This window comes from Hemicordylus capensis, chromosome 2 (assembly GCF_027244095.1).
Source record: "Hemicordylus capensis ecotype Gifberg chromosome 2, rHemCap1.1.pri, whole genome shotgun sequence".
NCBI classification, from domain to species: domain Eukaryota; kingdom Metazoa; phylum Chordata; class Lepidosauria; order Squamata; family Cordylidae; genus Hemicordylus; species Hemicordylus capensis.
In genome coordinates, this window is record NC_069658.1 from 419,116,112 (window position 1) to 419,130,157 (window position 14,046).

Below are 14,046 nucleotides of genomic sequence, written 5' to 3' on the forward strand. Positions count from 1 at the left end.
TTAATATGCAGGAGATGAGATGGCAAATATGTTTCGGGGAAAGAGAAACTGCTTTCCTTTTCTAGATTTCCATTGGCTTTAGTTTTGAATTACATTTTGGGCTCCACAAGAATGCTTAGAATCAGAGATGCTAGCATGGGCCCTGGCCCAGCAATTCCTTGCAGGTTTAAGAGCTTTGATCTGCACATACAGCTTTTCTACCTCAATGAATTCCCTACTGACTTCAACAGAGGGAACCTCTGTGCACGTGCAAAGGAAGGCAGAAAGACAGTCTTGTGGTAGCGAGCATTAACTGTCCATTTTGTTAAGCAGGGTTTGCCTTGGTTTGCATTTGGATGGGTAATTATGTGTGAGCAATATCTGCTGCAAGATATTACCCTTAGGAGATGGGGATGTAGCTCAGTGGTAGAGTATCTGCTGGCATGCAGAAGGTCCCAGGTTCAATCTCTGGCATGTCCAGGTAGGGCTGGGAGAAATTCTTGTCTGAACCTTGGAGAGCCATTGCCAATTTTATTTTTATTTTTTCTATCTATCTATCTATCTATCTATCTATCTATCTATCTATCTATCTATCCATCCATCCATCCATCCATCACATTTATATACTGCCCAAACCTTTGTCTCTGGGCGGTTAACATAAAACAATTAAAACACATATAAAAAGTTAAAACAATTCAACAATCTAAAATCAAACACAAAATGAAAACCAACAAATTTTAAAAGGCTGAGAAAGCTTGGGCCCACTACAATCGCTGTAGACAATACTGAGGAAGATGGACCAATGTTCTGACTCAGTATAAGGCAGCTTCCTGTATTCCTACTATAGGGGAAGAATGGCATTTCAGTTTCCAAATAGCAAAGCAAAACCAGTTTGATGAGAAAGCAGAAAAGCAAGAGGTCTTGAGCCAGTTCTTCAAGTTTGAAGAAAAACAAGGCTTTATTTAGAAGTTACAAAAGGATCATTATGTGGAAAGCTGAGCACAAGGCTGAAAGGGGAGAGAGACCAAAACAAACAGCCATCTCTGGAGAGACAAAATGGAAATTAACACTGGTAGAACAAAGAGGGGAGGAGTCCAGTACTTTTATCCATGACCCCAAAACCCTCTAGTGGCCACTATGAGACATTGCAGCTTAGAGCTGATGCTGCCAGGGTCCTAGCTCCAACACTATTTCTCATCAGCTTGTGCTGCTGTCTATAAGTCTCAACTCCTCCCTCAAGGTTTTGAAATGATCCCTAGGCAACAGCTTAGTTAACACATCTGCTATCATTTGTTTACTTGGACAAAGCATCAATTTTACAAGTCCCTTTTCTTATGTACCCCACACATAATGATATTTTGTTTCGATGTATTTTGTTCTTTTGTTGTTTTCTCCATTTGTGAGATCTGGATGCAGCTACGATTATCCTCGAACATCTCAGTGGGTTTTGGTTCATCTGTGTTGAAATCCAACATTAGCCTGTGCAGCCATGCCACCTCTTGACATGCTTGAGAGGGAGATACATATTCTGCCTCAATAGATGAGAGAGCAACTATTGATTGCTTGCAGCTATGCCAACTGACTGCTCCACCATCATAAAAGAATACATAACCACTGGTTGACTTCTGGCCTGTTTGATCTTCAGCCTAATCAATATCCATATAACCTACTGATTTGGGCCCACTACTAGTAGGCAACTTTAATTTTTAATGGATTATTCCTTTTAGGTACCTGCCTGGTCTCTTTACCACAGCCCAGTCATCTTTGGTGGGTGTGCTTACTTTCCTACTCAAGATTCCCACAGATGCAGCTATATCTGGTCTTGTTATCAGACACATATAAACATTTTCCGATTGTTGTCCTGTACTCACTGTTGTCTGGCAGAAGTTCACTCTCCTCCTTCAGTTTTAGGTAACCTGTTTCCATAGGTGTACTCGTTTTTTTAGCCTCTGTAAGTCCCAAATCATTTATTTTCTGGCTTTGGTTAAGCAAATAGCTTCCATCCTCTTCTCTCTATATGTGTATCCCAAGATAGTGTGAACAGGCCCAAGCTTTTTTTACTTCTATCTCACTATTTAGGTGCTTTATTATTTCAAGGCTGTCTTCTTTATTTTCATAACAAATTATCAGCTCATTTTATTTATTTAATTCATTTATTGTTAAATTTATATACCACCTTACATTAAAGCAATCCCAAGGCGGTTTACAGCTCATCAACTTAAATAAGTATATAGATCCATCTGTTGTCTTTGAGCCTCAAGTAAAGGCAAGGGTCAGCCTTCCCTTGGGTAAATCCCTCATTGACTAGCAACTGGTTTAATTTTTCAGGCTCTTGCAGCCTGTTTTAGTCCATAGATACTTTTCTGCTGCTTACATACAAGTTTTTACTTTACCAGGTTCCACAAATCCTGGAGGCTGATCCATATAAATATCGTCTTTGATGTCTCCATGAAGAAATGCAGTTTTCATGTCTATGTGATACACTTGCATTTTCTTTGCTGCTGCAATGCTTAGGAGTGTCCTTACTAAGTTGTGTTTTACAACGGGAGCAAATGTCTCATCATAATCTTCCCAATATATTTGCAAGAATCCCTTTGCCACCAGTCTCGTTTTGTAATACTGGATTTTTTCTGCATTTTGCTTAATTTTAAAAATCCACTTGCACCCCACAGTTTTTCTTCCCTCAGGTAGCTCTGTGAATGTCCATGTGTTATTTTTGTGCAATGATTCCATTTCTTCTTTCGCAGCTTCCTTCCAGTTTTGTGCTTCAGTTGCAGGTAAGTTATCAGTTTCTTTCCACATGCTTGGTTCTTGAAACCATTTTCCCTTTGCAATGTAGGAAAGTATGTTAGGCGGAACTCCTTTACTTTGTTGTGTTGAATGCCACACCCTTTGAGAGGAGACTAACACTGGAAGAACAAAGAGGGGAGGAGTCCAGCACTTTTATCCATGACCCGCACCCCCTAGTGGTCACTATGAGATATTGAAGCTTAGAGCTGATGCTGCCAGGGTCCTAGCTCCAATGCCTGCATGGTGCCAAGCCATCCCCTGTAGAGAATGGGGGAGCCTATTCATGCAAGAGCTTCATATGTGCTCTGGATTGGGTGCATGATCTTCAGGTACCATTGTGAGATACAATAGGCTTCTAGGCCACATGATTGCCAACCACAACTGGGAATTTTTTATTTTAAAAAATCATACTTTGCCCCAGGTTTCAAAAATCTGAAGACACAGTTTATTCACACATTATGACAGAGTGCAAGGGCAGCAGCACACAGCTTTCCCAGCTTACATTCTTAAATCCTTTAAGAATTCTTAATTTGTCCTTTTGAGTAATTTTCCTCCACCTGATTTATACTTTAGTGAAATAAACAATCCAGAAGACTGAAGTATGGGAAATGAAAAGACAAGAAGTTAGCTGTTAGGGCAGTTTATTTTCCTATAAAGTTTTTAAAAAAAACATTGCTGTCTTGCACTTGTTACAAACTACAAACTGCTGTGGTATTCTATCTTGAAATCATATTTTGTGTTTGCAATTATCTGTGTAATCATCTTTTTATGAATTAATCAAGAAAGGAAAACTAGGTACAGGAACCATCTTGTGTTTTTAAACAGAGCATAGTTTGCTTTTTAAATATATATATCTCCATCCGCTAGGCATCAGGATGTGGCAGTAAGAAATGCAACCAATGGCAGCTTAACAGTCTAGCAAGGTGATGCTGTGATAAAGAAGCAGCACAGTGGACGTGGTGACCTATTTCTGAGAAGCCATTAATTAGCAGGCAAACAAGAAACATCTCCAAGTTGCTGAAATGCTATCAGATGGGGCTGAAGATTGTAACCATAGCCATTAGTAGAATAAATGTATTGACCTAATTAGACAATTTATATGTTGGTTTGAAAGGCTACAAAACTAAAAATCTGATAAAAGACAGAAAGGTCATTCACACAATAGAAAACTGTGTTCTACCCAGGTTTGGGAGCTATGTGTGTTTAACAAATTCAGTTTGTTAAACATCCTCATTTACCTTACACAATTCAGTCCCCAAAGTTCCTTGTACCCAGGACCAGGGCCGGATTAACATAGTAGCAAATGTAGCATTTGCTACGGGCCCCGCATTTTCAAGGGCCCCGCACGCCTGGCTTGAACTTCTCGTCTGCCTGCCCCTTCTTTCCGTTCTCTATTGGTGCTCGACTGTTCGTGCTGACTCTCCTCATTGCCTGCTGCTGCTGCCGCCCATTCTCATCTCCTGTTGGGACCGGAGATGAGAATCGGCAGCAGCAGGCGGTGAGGAGAGTCCCTCCTGAGTTGGCCTCGAGCGAGCATCCGCCACCATCTGATCTCTGATTCTAATTGGCTGCCTGAGCCTCCTTGTTTGCACACACGTCACTCACTTCTCAGGGCTGCTGGGGCTGTGTGCAGGCAGCCTTCCCGGCGCGTGCATGCGCTCCCTCCCCTCCTCAGTCATGCTTGCCTGCGACACACTCACACATGCCTGGCTTGAACGTTGGTCTGCCCCTCTGTGTTTGGTGCTGGCGGCGTGCTGACTCTCCTCATTGCCTGGTTGCTGCTGTGCTACCGCTGCCCCCTGCCCCCATTCTTGTCTCCAGTCCAGTCCCAGTCCCTCCCAAGTTGGCCGAGTGATTCTATTAGCTGGCTGCCTGCCTTGCCTTCCCTCTTCGCCCATGTGCTTCTAGTGGCTGGGGCTGATAGGTGCAGGCAGCCCCGGCGCGCGCGCTCCCTCCGTCCTCATGCCTGAGACACTGCCTGCACACGGCACTGGCACAATCGCTCCTCCCCCCTATATTCAGCGACGCACGCACTGTACGCTTATTTGTGATCACACTCATAGCTGCTCCGTGGGTGTGCGTGCTTCAGCTTCTCTCGCTCTCTCACGTGCAACACCTGTGACCACCAGTGACCAGCACCACTCTTTATGCTCACGTGTGTGTGTACCCACCACCGCCATTCCCGCAGGATGTGCTGTTGCTGAACCCACTATCCACCACGCCACCGCTGTCGAATCCAAAGAACTGGGGCTGCGTCAGGCGGGTCAGGTATGTGTGTGGAGTGGGGCCGGGGAAAGAGTGTGCTGAATGAGAAGTGGGCTCAGGCTCTCAGCCTTCCAGCTCCTGCCATGACTGTCTCTGTACTGCAGGTTGCACACAAAAGGGAGAGGATGCATGTTTTGCAAAGTTTGTTGGCTGAGTGGGGGCATGGGCGGTTGGTGGAGGGGCCGGGGCACTAGGCAAGATCAAGGGCAGAAATGCAGAGTGCTTGCCACTTATATATTAGTCGTTTCCCCATCTCTCGCTCCCAAACGTATTCATCATTCTTATAAACACGGAAAGAAACTTAAGTTGCCCAATAGCTGCTCCGTGGTGGTGTGGGTGCTTCTCTGAGAGACCGTGTCTACCCTCCACTGCTTTGCTCATGCTAAATTTAGAAAATTTAACATTTAAATTGTAGTTTTCTTACTTTTGACATTTGAAATTGATACCTACATGTAAGTAATAGTTATTACTGAAGTGTCAGACATTTGTTGTATTATCTGGCTGTATAGCAAATGAAAAAAAAATTGAATTACTTTACTATGCAAGTAAATAATTTATGTTTCTATATTTATGTGCATTTTTTAAATTTGGGGCCCCTTCATAACATATGCTACAGGCCCCGCACTAGCTTAATCCGGCCCTGCCCAGGACATTTTTTGTGTGCTTGAGGCAACTCATGGCTAACTCATCTGCTATAACAGAGCCTGAAATGCTGCACGTCATCATATAAAATTGCAACTCACGTAAAAATGAGTAGAATCACATGTTTACCACAGGCTGAAAAATGGTCTTGATCCAGCTGTCACCACAAGCAACTACTTGTGCAAAGCAATTGGGGGTCCTGGATTCAAAAGATGCACTCATTCAGATGAGATGAGAATGGTTGAGATTAGGGGTGTGCACAGACCAGTTCAACTGCGAACCCGGCTGGTTTGAGTGGTACAATCACAAACCGCTTCCAACCAGTTCGAGCTGGTTCAGTGACCCGACTGGCACAGCTGGTGGGTTTGAGTGAACTGGTTTGGGGACTTTGGACCAAACTGTTGCAACCAGTCTGTGCACAGCCCCAGTTGAGATGAACGTTGCAGTGCAGAAGGGGACGGGTATCCAAATGTAGACCTCCATCTGAATCAGCAATGTATGTGGATCTCTCACTGGATTGGGGCAAATGTCTGTAGGATAATTGTGTGTCCTAGCTATAAGCACCAAGCTCGATGAGACACTGGCATCTGTGATCAGATATGTGGCTCTTGCTGACCAATGAGCATGCTCGATCCTCCTTGGGCTTGTGTGTGTGTGTGTGTGTGTGTGTGTTGGGGAGGGGTCCTTTTAAAATGTTAATTTACAAATGAATGTATATCTGCATCTATGAAACTATGGCTTTGTTTGTGGGTGGCCTTGTCTTGCTGCCTCCCAGTGTGGCATTAGAAGGAACAGCTGAGGAGCTGCAACAAAACACTGCCCAAGCACTTGGACTAAGAGGCTAGGTTCATCCAGCTGCCAGAGAAAGGCTACTGATACAGTCAGTCTGAAGAAGGTTGCTTAGTCCGTGAACCCATGCAAACTATTGCAAAGCTTCAGATCACCTGAACTAGCTCAACTAGACTACTGGAAATGGGTCATCTTCTGACAAGCAGGTTGAAACAAAACTGCATCTATTTTCCACCCGTGGACATCCTCAGCTTTTGGGATCTGCGAGCTCTTTGAAGGCATCATCCTCATTCTCTTCGGAGCACGACAAGGCGAGAACATTGGTGACAGGATGGATCCAGGATGTTGTCTGTGTCACGTGGCTAAATGAGAACAAACAAGTGATTAACCCTACCCCTTTCCAACAATAAAGCAAGCCACACTTTTCTGTAATGGTTATACTTGTGTAGGTGAGAATCCAGCACTTATGGAGTGATATTCGGTTCTTACATAATGGAAGAGTGATTTAAAAAAATAAGCTGATCACACAGTCCCCTGGCTGACATCTTAACTAAATGACTCAACAGAAGTCCTACTGAAATTAAGGACTCCTTCAGAGTAACTCCTAACTATTGCTATTGAGTAACTTAGTCTGGATGTCAGCTACCATTCTTAGTTCAGCTAGTAGTATTAGAATTATTATGAACTAGATTAACCTGCGCAGAGTATCTGCATGCTAGTACTTGAGTGCTCCCCTCCACCCCCTGCCACAGTCCCCCTCACAGAGATCTCTCTACTCTCACCTGAGCTGCACTCCTGCTGCTCCTCCTCAATCTGGTTGCTTCTATCCCCCTCACCTCTCTTGGTCACTCCTCCATCCCTTTATTCCATCCCCCTCACCCCTCTTGGTCACAGCTGCAATGTCGCTGGCCCTTATCCCCACAGACCTCCCCACCCTCACTCAAGCCCTGCTTCTCCCCACAGGAGAGCAGCAGTGGTTTTACCAGGTCCTTCCTTACTGCCGCCATGGCCGCTCGATCCCCTCAAACCAATGACAGACCAAGGCCCATCCCTTGCCTGCCTCCCCCACTCCACTAATGGCCTCGGTAGCCCCAAACAGCAGCAGTGCTTGACTGGGCCCTTCTTTGCTGCCAATAGGTGCTGCGATGGCTGTTCGTTCCCCTCAGGTTGCTGACAGGCTTGGGCCCATCCCTCACCCTTCATTCTTTCTCTCTTCCCCTCCCTTCTTTTCTCCTTTCTCTCCTCCTCCTCTCTCTCTCTCTCTCTCTCTCTTTCTTTCCTTCCTTCCTTTCTCTCTCTCTCCTGTTGGAGAGGAACTTCCAGTGCATCGACCTTTTGCACCAACTGTCCTAATGACCACTAGGGGCATTGGGAGTAGAGACAGTGAGTCAGGATCTCCCTACCTGTCCCTACTCTATGACCCCTGAACTGACTCTGCAGCACTTCCTGTGCTGAGTCACAATCCTTCCTTTCTTCCTAGAGAGCAGATGGAAACATTTCTCTCTCTCTCCTTACCTATCCATTATGTAGTCCTTTAGATTAGAGATAGGTCTTTCCTATCTAAGTGTATTTAACCAATAAATATTTAGTGTTTAGTCATACAAGGATCTCCATGTGTTTTTTCTAAATAGCGGCAATATCCAAACCATCCTCTGCTACCTACTCTGTAACTGGAGTGTGTGTTCATTCCTTAGTGCTCTGCTGTTTTACCTATTGTGGGTAAAAATCAACAACCTCTAACATCTCCCTCCCTTCCTGAGTTAACAGATCTTGTTCATCTTGTTTCCTCATCTAATTCACAAAACGGCAGCCTCCTTCTCCTGAAGAGGATCTTTCCTCCCTCACAACCTTTCTCTTCACAGTCCCCTGCCTGCTATCCGTGTGTGTCTGTGTGTGTATATTCATTCCTCTCTTCTACAATCAAGAACATCTTCCGACCAGTAACAGTTGCATTCCAACTGACCTTTACCATTACAGGCTCCTTCTCCCTATCTGCATATGGAATCCCCACTGCCCAATCACCACAGTGCCACAGGCTCTTCCTCCCTATCTGCATATGGAACCCCCACTGCCCAATTGCCATGGTGCTTCTGCTCGCAAACTCTCACGGGAGCTGCCATACATCGGATTAGCGACGGGTACGTCTACGAGAATTAAATATAGATAGATAGATAGATAGATAGATAGATATAGATCTTTATACAAGAGGCTTATACACCATCCACCTAGAAAGCTGGTCATTTGGTGGTACTGCATGAAGATGGATGGTAATGCATGCATATGCTCCCTGAAAGGAAATACAAGGCCAAGTACATTTTTTGTCCTGTGTGAACATGCAAAGCCTGCTTAAGTCCACTGAAATGCATGCAAAGACTATCTTTGGACTGGGCTCCTTCTTTCCCACAGCAATCAATCAGTGGAGCTCTTCTTGTTAATACAGGAAGGCCTGCTTTTGCGTCAGTGAACTATAGCCACTGACTTATCAGCAGAAAGATCATTCTGTTCTGAGGAGGATGAATGAATTGTGTAATCTATTCCTGCTCTTTGCTTGGTTGTACCAAGTTAATGCTAAACTGAGCATGCTGGGCACTGGGTGGATGGGGTTACACTATAATAACTAACCATGGTAATATACATGTCAACCAGGGAACTAATTTAAATTTAAACTTGAGCTGTGTAAATTAGATTAATCCATCTCCCCAACAGATTGTCTGCACACATTTCTACTACTACATTCAGGTTGAGTTTTTGCCAGGATTGCTAATTGAATGAAGACTGGATAAGACCATTCAAATCTGGCTGGCCGAGTTCCTGCCTTCCATCTTTCTACAACCTTTAATCCCCACCCATATTTTTATACCACCCACAACCTGCATCTCTGGGCAGTTTATAGTTTAATGCCTGCAGGCTCCTTTGTAAGCCAACAGGAGAGCTCAGAATGAGATTTATGCCCTAGGTGATGACTCCCATAAACGCACAGTGAAGGTAATTATGATTGCCAGTTACATTTGTATGTATTCCAGATTTCTATTTTTTTTAAAATTATTATTACTCCTACTAATTCCAAAATATTCCAGTTTTTCCCCTGTCAGATGAAAGCTCAAAGAAGATTCCATTTACAAAACAAATGTGATATTACAAAAAACCCAACAATAACTACATCATTGTTACAGGGGGGCAGCAAGGACATTACGAGACAGGAGGGGAGCAAGACAGAGGGGAAAGAAAACACTGGGCCAGAGCCTCAGAAGCTATTCAGCAGGGAGCAGCAGGTTGGGGAGATGAAGCCAGTCACAAAATGGAAGCTTGGGGAGGTGGGATTAGTAGAAAAATGGCAGCTTATACAAAACTCTACATCTACAGAAATAGGGAATTCAACCACCCACCCACCCCCAAATTCCAGGCAAATTTTGCTGTAGGACAGGAGGGGAGTAAGCAACCTTAACAGGGAAAGAAAACAGAGAACAATGAATGGGGAAGAAAGTAAAAGAAACCCCGAGCAGTGCACCCAAAGAAAGAGAGAGTGTGTGTAAAAATGGTGTGGCCATGCCCCACTATTCCAGCCAATCAGATTTGCAGTATTGGCTGGAAGGGTGGGAAGCACAAACACCTGGAGAGTGACTTCAGATAAGCCAGGGAGCTCCCAGTAACTCCTGAGCTATCTAATGCCTACTCCTGATCGACATCACAGTCTGCATTTGCCCATAAAAGCCTACTCAGCTCTGTACCTAGACAAAAGCTGTACTGAGGTCATTCACACAATCAAAAACTGAGGCTGTTCTCACATCCAGCCTAACCCAGTCTGGGTTAGGCTGGTTATGAGAAATGGCAGGATCCTTGCGGATCCCTCCGCTCCCCGCCTGCCTAACTCTGTAAACAAACCCAGATGTTAACCCATGTTAAGGGTGCACTCACACCCTTACCCTGGCTGATGGGTATCTCCTTGGGCTGAGTTCAGCCCGAGGAGACATAGAAACGGGCACATAGAGTGCCTGTCTGATGGGGGAATCCTCCAATGCAATGTGTGTGCTGTGTGTTACATTGTGGGATGGCTGGAATAACAAGTTCCAGCCCCGGATTCCTTCACCCTGCTCTGTGCTTCACAGGAGGTGCACGGAGCACAGCTGCCTGTGTGGGAGTGCAGAATGCACTCTTACCACCTTCGCTGTCACCATCTGTGGGGAAGGTAATGTTACCCTGCCTTCCTCACCCCCACCCACCCATGCACAATGGCAATCGTGAGAATTGTCTCACTATGTTGTACCTGGGTTTGGGAGATGGGTTTGCTCCCAATTTTCAGTTGTGTGGAAGAAAGGTAAGCTTCCACACAATCACTTCTACCCAGGTTTTCCTCTGACCTTGCTTCCACACAACCAAAAATTGGGAGGACACACAGCTCCCAAACACAGGTAGAACACAGTTTTTGATTGTGTGAATAACCTTGCTGTGTGAATCTAACACTCAAACAAATATACTTCACAGGAACTGATTTCAATCATCATTATAATTTTTATATTTATATTAACATGGTGCGTTGCCCTAAAGACCTTACAACATAAATTCCATCCAGGGCAAGAAAATAGAAGGAGGGAAGACAGAAGTAAGGCCAAGTATGTTTAGGACCAGGCAAAAATGGCGCAATCTTTAAACGACCTTCTCTAGATGGTATTTTAATTCCTTTGGAACCAGTGTGGCCACTGCAAAGTTAGTGATTTGAAAAACTGCAGCGCTTCAAGGTTCTAATAATACTGCTGTGTTCTAATTCTGTCAATCTTGCTGGAACAGTGCTGAGAGTAACAAGCCATTTACAGTGAAAACAACCCATTTTTTCCCTTTGTTAAATGATGTAGCTTAATTATTGAAAATGAAGAGGCTTCCCTTGCATACTGTCAATGGAACTGAGCACTTAACTAAATATGGTGAGTTATTAAAGAAGAACTTATAACACATTTTTAAAAATGGATTTTGGAATAAAAAGGGAACAAGGGCTTAACTAAAACAGGCAGGTAAGTTGTCTATTTAGCACGGAAAGGGACTGAGCTAAAGACAGTCAATGTATATGCTTTGCACAAATATAAGGCCCCAACTTTAGTCCCCAGCAAGCTTAGCTAAAACTAAATTGTAGGGCTTGGAAAGATCTCCTCCCCCACCTAAGAGCTACTGTCAGTCAGAGCAGACTTCCCTACACGGATGGGGATGGGGTACCCGTCGGACTGCATTTGCTCATATGAATCTGCCAGGGCCCTCCGCTCATCATCTCATGCCCTGCTTGTGACCCCGCCACTAACAGAGATCCGGTTGGCAGGGACTAGAGACAGGGCCTTTTCGGTTGTGGCCCCTCGGCTTTGGAACACCCTCTCTGAAGAGCTTCGCCATGCTCCCTCCCTCAGTGTTTTTAAAGAACATCTTAAAATGCACCTTTTCAGGGAGGCTTTTTAATGCGCCATTTTTTGTTTTGGTTTTTTTTGTTATATCTGGTAGGTTCTTTAGCTTTTTATAATTTTCAGTTTTAATTATAACCTAATAATGATTGTGGTTTTTAATCTGACTTTTGTTTGTTTAATTTAGTTAATTTTATTACTTTTATTGTATCTTGTGTCTATCTTATTGTTGTGAGCCACCCCGAGGAGTACTGCACTGGAGGGGCGGGGTATAAATATTTTAAATAGATAAATAAATAGATTCCATAGACATAGATTGGGGGAGGTGTCTGTCTTTCTATACTTCTTTGTTGGCTCTAGTGTGATGGAAAGGGCCTGAATACACAATCTCCACATGGAATACAAATGCACAAACTTCAGTGCATGTGCATTCAAACCACTTTAGCCATAGTTTAGCCATACTTTTCTTTTAAACTTGGAAATAAATTTACATCTACTGTGCCTTGCTCTAAATTATAGTGTTGGTTTTTACCTTCACTAATATTTTATATCTGCTGAAGTAACTTTATGGTACTTTGTGCTTTGTTTTAATGTTTTTCTCCTATGTTGCATTATGTTATGGCCAGTGGTTATAACAATAAATTGATTACTTACTTACTACTTAGAATGTTATGTTTGTCTTCACTTCATGGGCTAGTCTAAAGCACTATCATGATGATTTAATTGCATTTATTCCAAGCAACTCTTAAATGTTTTGTTTTTTAAAAATACTTTTGTTCTATTAAAATAAATTTCTGAAGTGGCTAACACAAATCACAACTGCCACATCAAACAGCATTCAAAACACTTTTAAAAACTGAAAATACAAATAATTTAAAACATGGCAATAGCCAAGGACAAAATAATCCAGCCAGCAGCCTCAGTATGCCATTATTATGTAGTTTCAAATCATATAATCACAAAAATCAGCAGATCATATAAATACTAGCAGCTCTATTTTCAAAGCATGGATCTTCAAACAAGTGGACAGAATCATCTCTCTTTTTGGATTTCTGAGGAGGGGATCTATCAGCTTTCAGAAGAGTCACTGCAAGAGAACTGGCTTACAGTCATTTTCAGACTGGCTTACTGTCATTTTCTTGTCCTCATTCCCAAAGAAAGAAACAAAGGATAAGAAATTGCTGGTGCCACATCAACCCATCCTATACAGCAGGAACAACAATATTTTGAAAGGAGAGGTTTGTTCAACAGCAATGGCATTTGCCTAGTCAGAGGAGATCAGTCTGAACAGACAAGGAGCTCTTGATTTTAACCTACAGAAGCAAATGATGGGGCCACTGGCTCCAAGTTTGGGGCGGGGGGTCTTTAGGCAAGACACCCTCAGTGGCCCACCTCTTCCTTGTTGCCATTACCATCAGCTGCTGCTGTTCCTCCTCCTGCTCCTTGCCAGGCTAAGAGGTGGAGGGCGACAGGTGTGTGAGCAAGCAGGCAGGCAATGGCAGCTTTTTCTTCTTTCTTGCCACCATTGCTCCCTTGCTTGCCCCAACCAAAAAGAAAGGGCAGGTGAAAGAAGGAAGGAAGATCAGGTGAACTTCCGGGCTACTGGCTGAGTGCAGCAGCAGAAGCTAGGATCTCTTGGCACATGGTCTCAGTAGCTGCCTGACCATGTCAACACATCATGAGCCCTGGTCACTGGTGTGAGGCAGTGGCTTCTTCTTTTTCCTCCTCTCTGAGAGCAAAGATGAGGTGAGAAGGAGAAATGAAAAAGAGCCACTGCCACGAACCCATACCGATTATCCTGAACCACAGTGATAATGCTGCTGGACAGGTCTTCAGATGCACCCCTTTCCTCTGGGCATGAAGACATCAGCATCCCTTAGTGGAATGAAGCCCCTATTCAAATGTTCATTTTGCCAGCAGGAGGTTTTGCTTTGAGGTCTGCATCAACCTTCGTAACTACCTCATTTGTTCACTCACATGGAAAGGTCCACGTTATGATATTCAGCATGTCCTGATTTTCTCTCTCAGAACTTGCAGTTATATTTAGAGCTCTGGTGCATGCCGTGGAGGCAATTATGTACACAGGGAGCAATGCCGAGTCAGAGGCCCCCTGCTTCCTTTCACGGTGGGCACAGCACTTGTGTCAGCATAAAACCTAATGGAGCTCCCCTCATTCACATGAGCTCCATGTGCACCTCAC

General features: G+C 44.0%; 1 protein-coding gene across 12 annotated transcripts in view; it reads right to left on the reverse strand.

The window, feature by feature from the left end:
- Positions 1-3,393: 3,393 nt before the first annotated feature.
- The window catches only part of STXBP4 (syntaxin binding protein 4), a 219,686-nt gene continuing 209,033 nt past the window's right edge, over positions 3,394-14,046 (reverse strand). For all 12 annotated transcript variants that reach the window (XM_053288566.1, XM_053288560.1, XM_053288570.1 and 9 more), the window contains one exon: positions 3,394-6,827. In XM_053288566.1, coding sequence (XP_053144541.1) covers positions 6,713-6,827 — 115 coding nt within the window. In that variant the 3' untranslated portion in view covers positions 3,394-6,712. The remainder of the gene's footprint in view (positions 6,828-14,046) is intronic.